Here is a 19,189-nt window from a genome sequence, read left to right as displayed (position 1 = left end):
GGCTCACCAAAACTTATAATAAGTTATGAAAATAACCTCAACTAAGACCGTTCGAACAATGAAACCCATAAACTTTCTATTTGACCGGATTTTTACCTCTTGAGCTTTTAGAATAAACAGCAAATTGACGATGATTATAACAATCGCAATTCTTCAATTTCTACTTTGAGACGGTTAATAATTCGATAATGCAAATCGCCGATACATTTAAATAAATCAACAATTGTCCAAAACTATAAAGATATTCGTATTCTGAATTTTTTTTACATCCATATAAGTCTTTTGAACTAAAAAGAAAAAAAATATTCACATAAATCTCCTAATAATTCAGAGGTCTATATGGTAAAAAAAGAGAATTTAGTTAAGGAGTCTACGTGATAGAAAAATATAATTAGGAGGATGTATATGAAACAAATAGTGATAGTTTTGAAGGGGCTAAGTGTAATTAATCTTAGTTAGTTCTTTTCTTTTTAACGTCCTCCTCGTTACGAGCAAAGATAGTTATTTTATGGGTCTCGACTTTCGAATATCCAGGCCACGCTTGTTCCTTATGGATAGGACACGTGTCATGGTAGGGTGTGGATCGCACAAGATCTCCTCTTGTCGGGCCAACACTTGTTAGGAAGTAGTAATACTCCAATCAGGATTTCCACGGAGTTAATTAAGGGTTAAAAATATTATTATTAAGATCTACGATGCCAAAACTTGGACTTAATCCCCATATAACCTCTATAATAAGAGGGGAGGGGGGGGGGGGGGTTTAGACATGATTAGCTCGGAGCTAGAGCTCCACTATGGATGCTCGTTAAGTAATGGGAGACTGCCCCGTTGTCCGTTGGTCCACGTATTCCTAATCTGCAATTAAGGATTTAATTAATTAAAATTACCTAAAGTATGGCGTATGACAAAAGATTAGCAGCTCTATTTTAAAGTCTGGAGCGAAGAAAAGAGTACGAATATTAAAGCTTATTAAGTAACAATTATTTGGGGGAAGCTCACAGATCCAAATATTGTCTTTTATTTCATCTTACAAGTAAAGCTCACATTTGCCCTCACAATTATACCGTCAATTATTTATTATTATTATCACTTTCACTTTCTCAAAATAATAATAATAATTATTATTATAATTAGAATGTTCTTAATTTTTTTTTATTTTAATGGTACAAGTAGATTTCAAAAGATTCAAGAGAAAATTAGCTTAGAGTTTGATATTCAAAAGAAGTTCGTCATTAAGGCTACTAATGAAGAAGGTGAAAGGACAATGAGGAGCTATTAATTAAATTAGTCTTAAATTATTTCTAATAAAATATTAATGGAGAGAACTTAGTGATAAATTATTTAAATAGTTTAGGGAGTATATTTGTCCACTTTTTCTAGGGGTTAAATATAATATAGAGCAATAGTTGAGGGGATTAAAAAATCCTTATATTTTTTATATAAGAATTTCCTTAAAAAATTAGCTAAGAATTAATTAATTAAAAGATAGAGTGAAAATCACAATAAACATAATCCCTTGAGCCCACATTTATTTTAAAATTACTTTTTATTTTATATTATAAACTAACAAAATTATTAATTTGTCAGCGATATCTCGAATCTATATCAAAATATAAAGTGTTTTTTTTTTCTTTTTTATTATATCATATCAAATATAATTATTATATTATTATTCTAAAATATAGGTGATCTCATTTTAAGAATAATAATAAAAATAGTTATTTTAGAATTGACTTTATTTTGAAAGAAAGAATACTTAGGGAGAAGGTAACAGTGGTAGGCAAATAAAAAATAAAAAGAAATCTTGAAACTGGAGATGATCTCCATGTGGAGTGGACAAAATATTAAAATTAAAACTCTAAAGAAATAAAAGGACTTGTTAATTAATAAAGAAGGATCTGGGGCTCCCAAACCCCAAGGAGCCCCATGTGATAATCCAAAGCAAATCTTTCTAATGGAGTTTAGTAGACTAATTAAAACTCGATTACGCCAAAGATACTTTCCTAAAATGGAATATTCACAACTGTAGCATTTTGATTCCGTGCCTATTAATAAATTATAAAAAAAAGGATATCTTCGGAAATCATATTTTATAGGTTTTTATAATTCGATCCCTACATTTTTTTTAATAATTCTTATTTAACACCCTCCTTCGTTAATTTAAAGATATCTATATATTCAGAGGAAGGTATAGAGAAGAAAAATGGTGGAGATAGTATTTTAGTAATTTTATCGATATTAGTTAGTCAAAATAACGTCACCCAAAAAGAGGTCGAGTCATAAAATCGTCAAGGACAAGATGTGCATCACAGAATAGATAAAATATAGAGTGTAATTTATTAAATATGCTTTTAAAAAAAAGGCTAAGGATATAGGCATTTCCCCAACGCTGAGACATGGCGTGTCATAATCTTTATCGCAGGATGGAAGCTAATTTATTCTGGCATTGTATTTTTCCAATGATGGCATATTTGGTTGCCTAAGCAGTGACATCGGTGCATACTAAGTGGCCTTAGAGAAATTAAAGTCAAGGTAGTACTTCTAAGTAGGCTTTAGAAGCTTTTTGCGAGATTTGATGTGACTTTCTATTTCTACCTATGAATCGTATTAGGAATTTATACCTAAAGGATTGTTTACTTGATAGTATATTGTCTTTATACATTATTATTTTTAAAATACAATTGTCATTATATTCTTTAATATATCACAATTGCAGCTATTTTTTTTTTCTTTTTTTTACTCTTAGAATTGTCGTTATGGTTAGTTTTGAATAGAATATTTCTAATATATTTTTGTTAGAATTAACAAATATATGTAAATAAGTAAAATATTTTCTTTTTATTCAAGGTAAGAATGTAAAGTCTTTATTATTATTATTTTCTTAGAGAAGTGGGAATTTAACGGGTCACAATTAAATCGGTGTTGTTAGGATTCAAATTTGTGGTCTCTTGTAAGACCCATTTGAACATTATTTCATTGGCAATATTTATTAATAATTTTTATATCACATAAAAAAGAATTTTGTAATACTATAATATTAGGTAAAATATTGGATAGTTTTTGAATTATTTTAAACAATTTATGCTACCGCAAGAATGTCTTTTTTTATAATCTAAATTCAGTTTTAGTCATAATTAGTTAAATTTAACTAATGGAGTATCTTTTTTTTAAGATAGTATAATGATTTTAATGACAATTATGATATTTTAAATAATATAACTGTACATTTCAATTATGTTAAAATTGCTAAGAACTAGATTTTGCATGAAATTTTACTATGCCAAATCAAATTTAGATGACGTGACGTGCTTTTTGAAAGAATATATATATATATATATATATATATATATATCTTCAAACTAACAACTATTGTTCAAGAGTGCTGCTGCGAAGGAGACAACTTGTACAAGTTGCTTAGAAGAATTTATAAAAGTGCATGTTGATGTTGGTGATATCTTTATCCTTGTGCAGGTTTAGGATCAACACAAGTTGAGGTTATCATTTGTACATTAAACACTACAAATATGGTACTTTTGTCAAAAAGACACTACAAATATAGTACACAAGTAGTTACGCACATACGTTTTCCTGATGCAGTCAAGGCTATACTCTTGAAGAGAGAGCTGATAGATTAATTGAACAAGTAGGAAGTCCAAGTTGCCATAAAAATAAACAAAAATAAAGCATAAATGCATGTAAACAAGTGATTCAGGTAATATTTTGTATCAGGATTTGTGATATCCCTTGATGAACTCCGTGGTTTTAGCACTTTTTAGAGAATTCTCATTGGTTCGTCATGGCCGATGGATGGCGTGTATACTAATTGATACTCAGTTTCTTGAAAAGTTTTAATCAAACAAGAGTTAGTAGTTTTTAATCAAGAATATGAAGTCAAGAGCAATAGTTAATCTACATGAAACCGCTAACTTTCTCGAAGGAAGCTGACACATAAAGTGGGACTAGAACTTTGCAAGTTGATGAGGTGCTATAAGCCACTTGGGTAATATCTGTACATCATGGCACAAAGTTGCAGAACTGTAAATTAAACTGCTGCCATGAACAAGTTGCCTTACAACTATTGCTTCACATCAGAATCATAGCTCTCAAATTAACGGACTTTGACAATAAGAAATAACCTGATCATTGTATCAGTGCAACCAGTAGCAAGCTATCTGTAATAATAATATTCTTCTCTCTGCACTTCAATAGGTAAGGCATCTGTGAGAATTCAGGAAATTTACCATAGTATTTGGATATATCATCATTCACTGAGATTAGATTGAGATTTGACACAGATTAGGATAAATACTCAGCGATGTAGTAAAATATTATGAGAACATCTTGAGAGAAAATCTCTGTGAACATTATTTATAGGCGACGGTCAAATATACACAAAGCAATTACAGTATGTCACACACACATCCCTGATCGCTAAAACAGCAGATAGATATACAAAATCACTAACCAGAGCCATCACAGCATAGTTCTGTGCAGCATTCCGAGCAGGCAAGACATGAGAGAGCGCCACAGAACTGTGTCAGTGCAATAACACACTGATCATTTAGCTTTGAGCATGTCTTTATAAAGCACATGCAGCAACAGCAGTCAGCTAGGCGGCCGCAGCAGTTGACAGCTTTATTGATGACATTGAAAGTCCCGGTCGGTTTTTGCTCTCCAAATCCTGCTGGGAGATTTTCCACGGTTGCAATTATATTTCCAAATCCAACAGTCGGACCCCGCACAAGTGCCGGTAATCCTTCTCTAAGGCCTTCATCTTTTCGTGATTGATACCTCTTTACCTGTTCCATTATGTCAGTCGTATAATATGAGATTCAAGGTGTAGATTGATTGTGTATGGGTTTCTGATTTAGATCAAAATATTCTATTTGGATCTTTGTAGAACACTTTGAGAAGCACTCCAAATTTATAATTTGAGAACATATCTTCTTTAAGAATGGTAATCAAATCAGAAGTCAAATGCATATTGGTCCAAACTCAAGAAACTAGAAGGATCTAGCCAACTAAATGCACAACCTCAAACACTAAATATATGCTGGAAGAGCACAATCCAAACATAAAACTTGTTGGATCTGTAAATAAATGGTTACATATACAGGAGATAAAACTGCACGATGAGGGGGTATTAAATTATTAATCAAGCAATCTTTTCCCATGGTTCAGAGACAATACAACCAGCTTGTCAAAAGTAGAATATGAAACAACATGAATAAGGTAATACGATGAAGCACAGCAAGAAAACTGAGAGTAAATAAATAAGATTAAAAAAGTGCGATGAAGCACAACAAGCGGCTGGTTTCACTTGAACAGATTCTAGTGGTATCCTACTATATACATATTCATGTAACAATGCAGGGAGATACTAAATACGGTGATTTAGGGGCTCAAAAGAGACAAAATACGGAAATATGCATCTGTTTCTAAGCCATGAAAAATCCGGGCCTGTTAAATGGAGGTTAGTACGAACCCTGCGATGTTCAGAAAGAAAGAAAGATCATACTGAGAGCTTACACTCACACGCATAACCAGATACTAATGTAAATGTACACAACAATGTGAATCAAGCACGTGGACATATAATGATTTCATTGTGCATGCACCTGATTACACTTTCATGTATTTGTATCTCATTTGTGCCGATAAATTTGGTCAACAGACCTTTTATCATGAGTACCAATATAGTTACCCATAGCTTTATGCATCATGGTATTGAGTCGGCTATGAAGAAGCCAAATTTGAGAAGGATGATGAATTTTTTTTTTTCATATTTTATGACCAGATAAAGGCATCTAGTACTATGACTATAGTTAAATTTATTTCCCACTAATTGCCATATTTGAACTTTGGTAGAAGAATTACATCTCATCTAGTTTCTAATGCAAGAAACTTGATTCAACATTTAAAAGAACATTAGCAAATGCTCCAATAATTAGCACACTTCTTTAAATCATATGACTGCAACGTTGGTTAAGACTGAAGTTAGAGAAGTGACATGTGATATAGATACAGGATTACTGCAATATCTGGGCTAATATGCATAGAAGTTGAGGGACTACCTGCTTTAAATTGTCCATCTCTTCTGAGTGACTCTGAAGTAGGACCATACATGTATACTCTGAAGGAATGGAACTTTGGATACTCAATTTAGTAGCCTACACAATTTGGAAACATAAGTACAAATTAGAGAAGTAGCAGCATATAATACCACATATGATGCACAAATGTTGTTGAGCAGATGTGATATTCAGGAACTTGCTAGGAAACTTAAAAAGTTGAAAGCAGCCACACTATTGACAACGTCAGGAGCGATAACAGGTAGAGTTTACCAAAGTCAGATATAATAAGGGTTAAGCAGCTGTGTAAGGTTTTGTAAGCAGCTGTGGTGTTCAAAACCTTACACAAATATGAAAGATAACACTCTGACAAGATCAGCTGCAACATGTTTATTTCTAACAAGCAAAGTTCCATTCAGCTTATTCAAATGGTCAGATATTTAACCACATCATGAGAAAGGAAAAGGTCTTTAACTGATTGACAAAGTTTTAGTTGCAACACAAAATAAGAAGATACAACAGTGTACAGTCTTCAGACTTTGTTCTCAATAGGTCAGAATTTTTTTTCTTCGGAAGTACATTGCTCTCGCCTAGTGATTTCTTGGCATTTCTTGTCAGTTGTCTCTTGGCATATATGTAAAATAAGAGGGTTACAGGCTTACAGCAGAAGGTTGATATTATTTTTTTCTTTTGTGGAAGAAATGGGAGTCCAAGCTATGACACCAACCTCTTGAATAAGCAAAAGTATCATTCCTAAAACAGTTCATCAGTCAAAGAATTCATCGAGTTACTATTTCAGTGGCAACCACAAAAGAAGGCAAAAAGACCAAGTGTAGTATCTGTTTGTTCTGATCTTTACATGAAATAGAAAAGCATATTGTAACATCACCTTCGTGTGCCTGCATAAAACAAGTGTTTCAAAGACCATCGCAAGGATAAAGTAAGGATGCAGATAATTATTACACAAGGTCTTCCATGCATGTTTATGAGAGCCTATATCCGTAGAAATTAACAAAGAGGTCATAAAGGTTAGATTGAACAACTGAGAGATCCTTGATAAATGTGGATTACTGAATGACTACATACATGACATACTATATCATTGTCCAAACTCCAAACATGATTATGATGACTCTTACTCAGTAAATTATTTAAAATACAAATCTAACATAATTGGCTTATGTAAAGAAGCCTAAACAAGGTATATGGCCCTGATCACTTGCATCACAAAGACAACCTAGATAACAGCTGATTCTTAAGTACAAAATATTAAGCTGACTGCAACTAACCTTTTCCTCAGGTTGTTTGCTTTCAGAAAACCATGCCTGTGCTGTAAGAAGATCAATTTGTTGCTTTGCAAGAACCTGTGACAATGTATTTCGGTTAGAGATGCCATTGAAACAACACCAACAATAAAGCCTTAATTCCTAAATATTTGGAGTCAGCTAGTTTCAGAAATCATTATAAATGTTACAAAGGCGCGCAAGACTAAGTACATAAAGGTTTCCATAGATTAGAAAAAATTGAAAACTGAATCAACACAAAACTATAACAGATATTTTGTGATGCAGCAAGCTATTCTTCTGTTAACAAGCTAAGAAGTTTGAAATTGGAACTCCAACTCCAGGTAATATGGAGAAACAAGTATTTCCTGAATCAGGGAAAACATCTTGCTTTACGTATTAGCTAGATTTAAGAACTTTATAATGATTAACCGTTCCATTCCTGGATGTTTTTTGGGGCACTATATCTGGAGTCTGGAGAAACCTTTATTAGAGTCTATTCCAGTGCTGAGTTGAAGAATATGATAAAGTATCTGAAAAGATCATATTTGCACTAGCTGCTCATCAGAGATGATATCCATACCATATATATATATATTACACACACACACACACACACAAGTAGGAATAGATCATATTTGCAGTCTACTTGTAGTACTGTCCAGCAGATACGAAGGAAGGACTTTCTACTATTAATGCGTTGCCCATTAGGCCAGATATGATCAATGCACACCAGCTTAAATCTGCTGTAAAATTATGTTCAACTAGTTTTGATAGAACCGATCCTTCTCTCAAAAATAAATATTATTGTTTCTAGATTGCTGTCACCAGCAAGTAAAACCCTGTTTGCGTGACTAGTTCAAGTCCTTTGTTTTTCTGCATAAAAGTATTGGTAACTCCGTCTGATGTAAACTTCCTCTTGGGTTCTCTGAACCTAACAGACAAAATTTCTTGATTTACTTATTCCACCAAATTCAACCTGAGGAGTTCCCATTGCTGATTGATATCATTGGACAAGAAAGTGAATTGTTGTTCACAAAATACTGATTGATATCATTGGACAAGAAAGTGAATTGTTGTTCACAAAATACTGATCAATATCATTGGACAAGAAAGTGAATTGTTGTTCACAAAATACTGCTTTTTGCTACTTCAACAAATAATAATGTAATTTAATTGGCACAAAGCAAGCAAACTCTTTGGCTTTTCTAATGGATGTGAAGTTAGCAAGAGATTCTACAACATCTAAAGTGAAGTAGATAACATATTTCCTGATCATACTTTTCAGACAACAGAATAACAGCAAATAAGTATCCCATGAACGAAATTCGTAACTGGCAAAAGGTAATATGCAGGTCAGTTGAAAAAAATGGAATCTTCATTAGAAATTAGAGATCAGAATCTTACTTTTTCAAGAGGTATATCCTTTGCATTTTGGACCATTAAATCAATAGAAAGATCGCTCATGTCAGCCAACCTACCTTTGGCATTAAGGGAATCTGGAAACTTGCCTCGATATCTTCCAGATACAAACAATGGGCATCCCACTGAAAGATCTGGTATATGGCATGGGAAAACCTGAAAGGGATATAAACTGGTTCTCAACAAACATATTCATATTAAGAGGGGGGATATTGGTTTTTCATGTTATATTGATAGACAATGCATACGATGTGGTGCATTAAAGTAAAAAAAGGAAGTCAATTGATAAATAGTAGGTTATACATATTTGTCAAATTTCACCACTACATTGTGTATTCCGGTTGAATTGTAATGAGAGTTTGAAGTTATGATCTATTTTTAGACTCAAATGAAAGGCCTAGGCCAGAAATATATTTTTACTATACCTGGTTTTAAGTTTGTAATCTTAATTCATTATATTTCTATTTCCAACTATGATACCTTCTAATGAATACGTTTGATGTCTGCTCCCCCTTCCTTTTTGACCTAGTCTCAGAATAGTTAGAAATCAAAGTCGGTACCAAACATGCTCTGTTTTTAGATTTCTTCTTGAAAGAGAATTGGCACCAATGGGTTACAAAAATCATATGGTTAGATGATATTTACAAAGAGAATTGAAAGATGGGCAACTCACACAAATATATCAAAAGAAAAGGATGCCAAACAAGCCTTCTTAATCTGATCATGACCACAAATAAATGATATGTTACATCTCTTGTTCCTCATGCCAGGTATGGCCCTATCCCCCCTAAGATGTAGAGCAAGGCCTGGGGGGTTGGTCTTTATGTAGAAAAGCAAATCGTTCTGAAAATTAGGGAATTTTTCTTAAAATGTTGGTAAATGGAGCAGAATATTTTTTCTTAAAATGAGGAACTTCATTTGCAATCACCATTTATTACCTTGAAAGCTACCTTCCCCAATTATGAAGTATGCTAAAATTTTATTTGGGATATTGAGGTATTATGCTTATAAGTAATAAGTGTTTGTCACAAACTGATTAACCTCTAGCGCTGTTACGTCCTAATTTGTATAGAAATGTAGATCTTGTGTTATTAATAATTAGTAGTCATGTTATAATAAATATACCACAAATCCACGATAATAAAAAAAACATTGATGTGTGCGTTGGGCGGGTAAACATAATGCATACGATGTGTGTAGTTTGTCTCCTATATTATTGACAGCATAGGTAAAGACCAAGGAAGAATCACTTGCAGCAAAAGAGTACCTCAAATTCATCAAGATGGTTAAAGGCATCAACAGTGACATTTGCCAGTATTCCACTCCAAGCTCTACTAAACCATCTCTGCATTTGATCTTCAATTAAATCTACTTGAAGAAACATAAAAGTCATTAGCTTAGAAGTTATGTGACAATGGTAAATTCGAGGAAAACTAATTGTACTCATATATAGCCAACTAATATACATATGAGTGGTGCAAAAAGAAAAACCTTAATCATAGTATAGCAATAACCCAAACATGGATAAAGATTAATGATCTCAGCTTTATTAAAGAATGTAACTGACCTGAATCATATGCAGATCCATACTGCCCCCTACCAATAGATGCCAACATACGCAAGAAATAGTGGTTGCAATAAGAACCTAATTTTTTTTTTCCAAAGAACAACAAGATCAAGAGTTAGAAAGGGTATCTAACTATCTATCAAGAAGTGATTACTTATAACAGGGCCAAAATGTAAATAGAATTGATAACTAAATATATGTCAGATATTTGTCTTCCCAATTGGATAACAAAATTGAACTTGAACAGGCACAAGCATCACCCCAAACATTTAAATAATTTTTTTAAGAGAGAGAACATGTGGTGCATTTTCAAATAATGCTGTCCAGACCACAAAAGTTCCCAGAAAAATTTAACTCATATACAAATCAAATAGATTAAATGCTTACTGATTTGCTAAAATATGATTATACAATATATATAGCATGAATCCCAAAATCAATCGATCTGGATTACGGTCTGTCATAACCGATCCTGATCTGACCAGTTTCCACCAGTTTTAGCCGTCTCGATTATGTTGTCTGAAAACAATAATATCGGCTGAAATTAATTTTTTTTTTACATTCAGGTCAAATCTAAAATGTATCTAACTTAGGAGACATTAATAATTGATGTAATCAATTGATTTTTTTAATTTTCAGTTTTTACTCTCTATCTCTCACCATACTCTTATTTCACTCTCATACTTCACTGAGTTCATTTAACGACAGTTCCGGTGAGCCTCTCTGACTAGTCCATACTTTAGTGAATTCGGATGAGTTTTTTTTTTTCTTTCTTATTCACGTTTTAACTCTTTTTTTACTGCTATAGAACAACAGTAAAGAAATATCTCTCTTTATGTTGTTCTACAGTAATAGTTTACAAGTATAAAATTTTATCTAATTCAAGTTGAAATTTGTTATAGTTTTGAGTGAGTTTTTCTTCAGTTTTTAAAATTAATGTGACTAATTTTTATTTCTTATTTTTATATTATTTTTAAAAAAAATTCTGCATTTTAAATAATATTTAAAATGTTATGTAATTAAAAATATTTTGATTTAATACGGGTGGCTAATACAACCGATACAGTTGATACGACAAATATGTACAATTTTTTCTAATGGCCAATCTTGATCCTGATACTGAGTTTTAGAACCTTGATATATAGTTTCATTAATCTATACTAATGATTTTCATAAAAACAATCTTATCTTTATTGATTACTCCTTGAGTTATAATTACCGCCTTCTGTTACAATCACTATTGTGCAAATATCATGATAGTCACCTGCATTAATTAAGCATGTAGTGCATTGTTTGAGTAAAGAAGTCTTTTAAGATCTTGATATATACCAATATACTGAAAGTATGCAGTGTTATGCTATACATATGTGTGTGTGTGTGTGTGAGTGTTTTAAGAAACCAATAATCCTGTTGAAAGAAACCTTCATTATTTCACAACAAAAGTTGATTTTATAGTAGTAGTAAACTGCATTAATTAAACAGTTGTAACCCAGATCAAAGAACAGTTACAGCTTACAAGTTTGAGAACATATCTAGATTGACAAGGACAGTACTGATTAAAAAATTACCTATGCCAAAAGTAGAAATCCGAGGGGCAATAAATGCAGTACTTGTGACCTGAGTTCTAATTGTAGAACAGATTTGCCGTTCATCTTCAACAGCTCCGTCAGTTACGAGGAAAATTTGAGGGAGAATATCTTGATTATTCAATAGTAAACCCATTGCCTAGTAGAAACAAAAGGAAGCAAGAACATTCATCATACTTGATAAGAATCATTAATCAAGAATAATTGGATTGTTAATAAACAATTATTAAAAAGAAAAGGAAGCAAGCATGAATAAATAACATGAAAGAAAGTACAAATTTGCATTAAGCATGTAGAATATATAACGTTCTAAGTCTTGTATGAAATCAAAGAATTTTAACAAGAAAAAACAAGAACACTATCCCCAAGTAATAAACAATTTACCATTAGCAATGCCATACCTCATTTAAGGAGTGCATAATGTCTGTCCCACCTTCTGCAACAAAGGTTGTACTCATCCAATTGTTGGCATTTTCTACCATATCCTCGGTTGCTGGCTGTAAGCATGAAGAGAATGACCTTAACTCATCATTGAAGGCTATTATATTGAAGTAGTCTTCATGGCAAAGCTCTAAGAGGACTGCAGATAATGCATTTCTAACACTATCAAGAGGCTTCCCTTGCATGCTTCCACTTGTATCAACGATGAAAACAACTCCCCTTCTGAATACCTATTTCACGGATCATATGAGACAATATACATATAAGAATGAAGCTTTCATCACAAAAGAGACATAAAGGTTATAATCACATAAGAAATTTAGTCGAGCATTATTTAAGATATAAATATATAATGAGTTGGCTACCATGTGAAGATGGTGATGGCATCTCAGAAATATCTTGAGAAATTGCAGAGAATATAAAATATACGATATGCAGGTGGAGTGTAACATAAACTGAAAATTGGTGGTAAGAATTAGTCTATTATCCATCAATGTTCTTTTGCAGGTCTCTCGAACAAAGAAATAGTTAGATGTCATTTTGTAAAACCATTTCCAGACAATTAAACTACAAAATTAATTATTCAAAAGTGGGAGCATAAATTTCAAGTTGCCAAGAAATATCTAGTAATTTGCGTCTAGTTCAGTAGATATAAAACTCAACTCACTTAGCTCTTGTTTTGTGTTTCATTGATGCTCCTCAAATTTTAATTCTATGTTGGAATGCATTGAACTACAAGACCATCTAATGAGTAGAAGAAAAGAGAAAATTGGTCCCATTCTGTCAGACGGTCTGATTTCAGTTCAGGAAATGTTGGGACCCTGTCCACATTGAATTCATGTGATGTGATTTCTTAGAAATGGTTGGTGCAGAAGAACCGTTATGGAAAGATGGAGGAACCACAATAATGATATTGTGGCGTACAAAACTATCAGCAGAGTTGCACACCCTAAGGATGGTGATCCTACATGGAATGGAATATTTACCATAGTATAAGCGGTTTAGGCCAATGCAATCACGAGCACAAAAGAAAATGAATTAAATTAAATCACATTAAAAAAAAGTATGATGATAAGATATTTCTTTAGATGCCTGTTTTGTTGCCAATCGGGTCTTTATGAACCTTTGGTCAAGATATTAGGCCATTTATCATAGATAATTGGATATCGGACAAGCATTTATGCATGACTTTGGGAAAAAAGGTGTAGTCACAATACTGTAACTCAAATAGCTCTGCTAGAGAGAACCAAAACATGGATGCACCTTTCTGTTCTGGTTATTTCCTGGAAAAAGAAAAAGGCAGAATATATCTCTCTGATCATTGTCATTCACTGATGGAGACTGTATGAGTATACTGCCAAATATATCACTTGAATATACCTGTAAACATGTGCATGAGTGAGAAGAAAAAAGAAAACACATCAATGTAGGAGAAAAACAAAGCAAGCATGCACAATTCAAACTCCAAAACAATTTTCAACAATTTGCAAAATAAAGAGAATCTTCAATCTTGAGTGGTAGGATCTCTCAAACGAGCTCTTAGAAAATGTACAATTTGCAGGTGTTTGTATTTGTATGATGCATCTCTTTTACTGCTAACAATTGCCTATGGAAGACAATGTGGGTAGCACAGGCCGTAAGGATTTAAACCGTCTTATTTATTAATTATTATATGAAACAAAGGCTTCCACTACTACTAAACTACCTTGTCTTGATCTTTATTAAGTAGTCATTATCCAGAGTTGGATTCAATCATATAACAATTGTTTCTATGATTACTTGTCTTTTTTACTTACATCAACTTACTCTTCATCAATTGATGTTTTTCGCATGTCTAAAAATTCCACAACTAAAATTTCTATTTAAACCAAAAGGATGATCAAGACTTTTTGATCATAGTGATGATATACAAGACTTATTGTTACACAGGCTAAAATCTCAGTTGGTAAGTATGGCAAACAAAAGGTTGGCTCTTTTCCATCCTTTTCTTCTCGTACTCTGGTTACATGCAGCTCAAATAGATATAGAGTCAAGATCATTGACTCTCACATGTTGTCTACAGGATCCTGGAACATTATGCATGTAATTTCTGCTCATTTTATGCTGTTCTGCTACTCCAACATCATCATACTTACCATCTAATTATAAAAAGGGGTTTTGCCAGCCCACTTGAGGGTTTATAATTACTTGACATAACTACACACTCCAATGTAAGAGCATATGTTAAACTTCACATTCTAACAAGTCTATCAGTTATAGCATAGAAAGCTAATCAAAGCTTATGTCACATCATAAAACAAATTGTTTGCATCACATTATGACCTCGAGAGTTGAGACAGCATAACATGGAAAGAATACAATCCATAATAAGAATTTAGAAAAGTAGCCTATAACTTACGTTGTATGAAAAATAGAAATCTTTCCTGGAAAAGTTCTCAACAACTTCTTCATATAAGAAAGACAATTTTCCTCCATGGCGACCTTTTTCCTGAAAAGATGAGAAACTAAACCCATCCATTAATAATAAATTGATTAAATTTTGACCTAATACTAATTAATGCAAAGGAAAGGTTACAATTAATGTATTGCAGGTGCATTCACCTTTAAAGCATGGCTAGTTCTCTGTAACAGAACTTCCTTCCCAGTCCCGCTATTTACATTCAACTGAATTTTCTCCCTTTTTGCAAATATTTTAGCTAAAGGATTGACATAATCTGGAAACCGGAAAGGTATGTTGATTGAGAACTGCCCATCTGCGTACAATAGCTTTTGAGTCCATCGAATTTTAAGATCGATATCAGTTCCTCCATTGACCTTGAAACAGGAATATGAATATCTTGAAGAATCAAAATGCAACTGGTGTAAATCTTTATTGATGAAGCAATACAAGGGAGACTAAGATGTACAGATCAATCACCTGGGGAACTGTTAAATAAAAAAATTGGGGTTTCAAATAACCCCCACCTTCATTTTTTGCAATCTTATCCAAGTTCAGATCTCCTGCTTCAACTGTCTGAGATGTAAATGATCTTCTCCCAACATGGACCTCTACACCTAGAATTGAACCCTGTTAGCCAAACCATACTTAGCTTGAGAAAAATCAATAACATTTACTTAACTTGAAGAAAATGGATAACTGCCAAGTTATTAGATAAATCAAACACTAGAAAAAGTATTATTTCAATAAAGATACAATGAAGGTCATCAATCTCCTATGAAAAAATAAAAGGAAAAAATCCATATCATATTTTGGTCCTATCCCAGAGTATTAAAGCCTTTATTTGCTTAAGGATTATCTTTTTCCCTATCCTAGATTATGAAACACAATTCTAGTTTAGAAATGAAACATCAAATTATCCCTCTCTAGATTAGAAACACTATTCATCCATGTTAAATATTATACCACATATAAACCCAATTACAGATTTTACTCTTAATTTGATTGAAATTACTTCAAAAATCTTCTCTCCTCTCTCCTACCACCCACACATCCCATTCCTAACACTAAATTTTGGCTCAATTTTTTTCACCTCTCCTCTCTCTTGCTACTCACCTACCTTATTTTCTACTCAAGTATGCGTTGCATACTTACAAATAAATGTTAATATATAGTTATTACATAAATAGATAATAGTAATACCAAGGTTCAAAAAATCGGAATATTATGTAATATTTAGAATTTTATGTAATATTATGTTACGTAATTAAATCAGAATAAATAGATAATAGCCTAGATCGGATCAGACTTTTTAATTACGTAAAATTCTAAATATTATTTAAAAATATAAAAAAACTTCTAAAAATTTAGAAATTTTTTACCAAAAATAAGAAAATAAAGAAAAAACTATAGTGCAATAAAAATTAAAAAGAAGAAGATATTAGAAAGAGAGTGAGTGGAAGAAAATTAAGCAAAAGAAAGAAAAACCATGGTCCACGACAGAAGAAGAAGAAGAAAAGAGAAGAAAAAGGGTGAATGTGGAAGAAATGAAAGACACTAAGAGAAATAAAGAAATAAATTTAAAAAGTTATATATTGGAGTTCTTCGGAGTTTGCCAAAGCTTGATATCTCCGTAAAAAAAAATGGTTCTAAATTACATCCTTCCAATCCTTTCCCAGTGTGGGAGAGAAAAAAAAAGAGAAAGAATGATTAAGAGAGAAAGAGAGTAAGAGAGAAAGTGAGGAGTGAAAGAGAGAAAGAGAGAGAGAGAGAGTTCCGATCCAGATCAGCATCGACCGATTATGCAAACCATGAGTAATACTATTGTATAAATATAGAATGATAATATGTAGTTATTACATACATAAAAAATGATAATTGTATAGTCATAGTGTATACAGATATATAGTCATTGCATAGATAAAGCAAAGTAATAGATAATATGTAGTCATTACATGCATTGAGAATAATAGCAATCGTTGCCTACATAGAGAATGATAATAGTAAATTAGTAATCATTGCACTATATAGATATAACTACATATATATATATATATACAGAGAATGTTAATATGTCTATATAGTCACTGCATACATAGATAATAACGATAGATAATAACGATGTATATATGGATACATAAATGGCAGATATAGAGTATAGTACTACAATAGTAATTATATAGTGGTTTAGTCTATTTATCTTGTCAATCCATTTTATATCATATCAAAAGGTATTTCTTTAATTCATATAAGACCAAAGCACAAGTTTCTATCATATCAAAAATAATTATTATATAATTATATTAATTTACAATAAAAAATTAGAGCATCATACCTTAGAAATATGATGAGTAAGAATCTAGCTACTCTAAATTTTCCCTTAATCGCAAATCAAATGGGCCCTAATTGATCAATCCATAGCAGGTTGACTAGTTGTTGATTTGTCTCTCCTCAGCAAGATCACAATCCTTTCAGGTTCTTAATTTGAATAGAACCAAATCAAGGGGGTAAAAGAGGGGAAAAAACACACGAAGAAATGGATAAGCTAGTTTTCGTTATCCGCTTTCACGAAAGGTCAATTTCTTTCTTTTCTTGACCAAGTCAAATGAAACTGTTAAGTTGAGTGAATATTCAATTAAAAGAGGAAAGAACATAAACGGGTTAGTTTAGTTACTTTGTGTCACTAAGCTCGAAAGCTTAACACGAATAATTGATAACAAACCTCAACCATTGAAGTTGACCATTATCATAGAATTAAACAAGAAAATGAATAACCAACAAGCTACACAACACATTTAGTACCGCAGCGTTCGAAACAATTTTTTTGGTTTAAACGAAGTATTAGTCAAATAAAAAACTTCCCTTATCCAAACAAAACGAAACCAACGAATTAAACGCCAGAAATCACGCCTGCGAAAAATACAAAAAAGAAGGCCAACATCTCCTGGGAAATCGTGCACCTGCTCTCCCATGGGAATTACGAGGCGGCAATCGCAGCTCTTGCTCCTGGTCACGCAGTGGACCCACCATCGCCCTCGCACAGCGACAAACGCCGTGTCGAGGAGGCAATCCACCTCCACGGCAATCTCCTTCATCTGGAGAGGTATCAACGCCGGCGGATCGCGCCTGCCGTGCACGTGCGGCTGGTAGCTCGGGATATCAGGGTTGTCGACAATCGCCGGGTCCCCAACCACCGCATACGCCATCGGGGCCCCCGGAAGGAGCAAATCCAGCGAAGATCGATCCATCCCGCCGGCGGGACATGGCGGCGTGCCGGCGAAGCTCCGATCCTTGCCAGCGGAGATCCGCTTCGCTAGCTTGAGGCCGTCCTCCACGGATCTCGAGAACTCTTCGACGGCCGCCATTCGTCCGATCAAAATACAACGGTAGTGTCGGCCAAGAGAGAGAGAGAGATGTGGAAGTGATCAATCACGAAGAGGAATCGATTTCAAACGGAGGAAAGAAATTTTAGAAGATGGTATCTTATAATGCGGTGAGAATAAGAAAACTCACAAGACATCCACACTTGAAAACTAATAAAAGAAAATAATTCGATTGGGCAAGGCGTGTAAAGTTACGTCAGGTTAGAGTAATCATTGAGCGGATTGGATGAACTTTTACTGTATGCAGCTAAGCGCAGACAACATCTATGCGAGAAGGGTGCATCTACCGTTCATTGCTGTGTCTAGGGTGAGATTCTTCTCGTAAGATCTTCGGAGCCGTTCGGTCGTATAGAAAGTATTATCGTTTGATCAACTTTATGCGCATGGAGTGGGGACCTTAGGATGACTTCACGCGATCTGGCAAGACATCCACAACTGTCGGCATTGACACTTTGACGAGATCGTTTCGAATGGATGCCCTAACTGCCCGAACGTAACGTCAGGCATTTTTATTTTAAATAAAAGGCAAACTTAATTACCTCGAGTACAAAAAGTCCACCTCGATTATGAGAGCAAAGATGTCCCGACGCTGGAGATAGACGAGCATCTCGCGGAGGGCGAAAGCTTTTGCCACCAAAATAGAGGCTAAACGACTATAATAACTACCGGCCGCGATCGAGGATCAGACCCGATTAGTTGGGACCAGAAATGAACTATTAAACTTGAAGAACCCTGGCGGAGGGGGTTCTCCCAACTGATAAGATGGTCTGTGCTATGAGGGGATAATATCTAGGCTTATCAAACATGTTTATTAGCTTTCATTAAAGAAAGCTATATAATTATTTTTAATGTCATCAAAATTCATTTGATAGGCTGGATTGCAAGCGAGATTGGGCTTTGGGGGCGAACCGACAAACAAAGATCTGACTTGTATCACTTGTTACCCTGTCGAGCTCGAAACAATCCAAAGCCAACCAGATTGGTGGCGGTGGTTATATC

The 19,189-nt window shown here is 33.6% G+C and overlaps 1 protein-coding gene across 3 annotated transcripts; it reads right to left on the bottom strand.

The window, feature by feature from the left end:
- Positions 1 to 4,296: 4,296 nt before the first annotated feature.
- Positions 4,297 to 18,290, bottom strand: LOC140777714 (uncharacterized). 3 transcript variants are annotated; one of them, XM_073122023.1, is made up of 13 exons: positions 17,768 to 18,290; positions 15,288 to 15,437; positions 14,972 to 15,184; positions 14,769 to 14,858; positions 13,634 to 13,750; positions 12,331 to 12,600; positions 11,912 to 12,068; positions 10,344 to 10,421; positions 10,044 to 10,144; positions 8,762 to 8,932; positions 7,361 to 7,435; positions 6,075 to 6,170; positions 4,297 to 4,799 (listed from the first exon to the last, which is right to left on the bottom strand). In XM_073122023.1, the coding sequence occupies exons 1-13, from the start codon at positions 18,170 to 18,172 to the stop codon at positions 4,461 to 4,463; spliced, it is 2,262 nt and encodes a 753-aa protein (XP_072978124.1). In that variant the 5' UTR covers positions 18,173 to 18,290; the 3' UTR covers positions 4,297 to 4,460. The 3 variants fall into 3 exon arrangements, with proteins under 3 accessions (XP_072978124.1, XP_072978125.1, XP_072978126.1); XM_073122024.1 differs by having other exon boundaries at positions 15,288 to 15,424; positions 17,768 to 17,972; XM_073122025.1 differs by having other exon boundaries at positions 15,288 to 15,418; positions 17,768 to 17,972.
- Between the last annotated feature and the right edge of the window lie 899 nt (positions 18,291 to 19,189).

Source organism: Typha angustifolia, chromosome 15 (genome assembly GCF_048772165.1).
Source record: "Typha angustifolia cultivar Huaian chromosome 15, ASM4877216v1, whole genome shotgun sequence".
Taxonomy (NCBI): domain Eukaryota; kingdom Viridiplantae; phylum Streptophyta; class Magnoliopsida; order Poales; family Typhaceae; genus Typha; species Typha angustifolia.
The sequence above is the reverse complement of the archived record's forward strand: the minus strand, read 5'-3'. Positions and strand labels throughout refer to the sequence as shown.

Bases quoted from the DNA above. Each gene is read 5' to 3' on its own strand.
- LOC140777714 (XM_073122023.1), bottom strand. From the start codon at position 18,172: ATGGCGGCCGTCGAAGAGTTCTCGAGATCCGTGGAGGACGGCCTCAAG. The intron at 12,069-12,330 runs GTATGGCATTGC...TGTTTCTACTAG, and splicing joins TTATGCACTCCTTAAATGAG to GCAATGGGTTTACTATTGAA. The intron at 8,933-10,043 runs GTACTCTTTTGC...TATCCCTTTCAG, and splicing joins ACCATCTTGATGAATTTGAG to GTTTTCCCATGCCATATACC.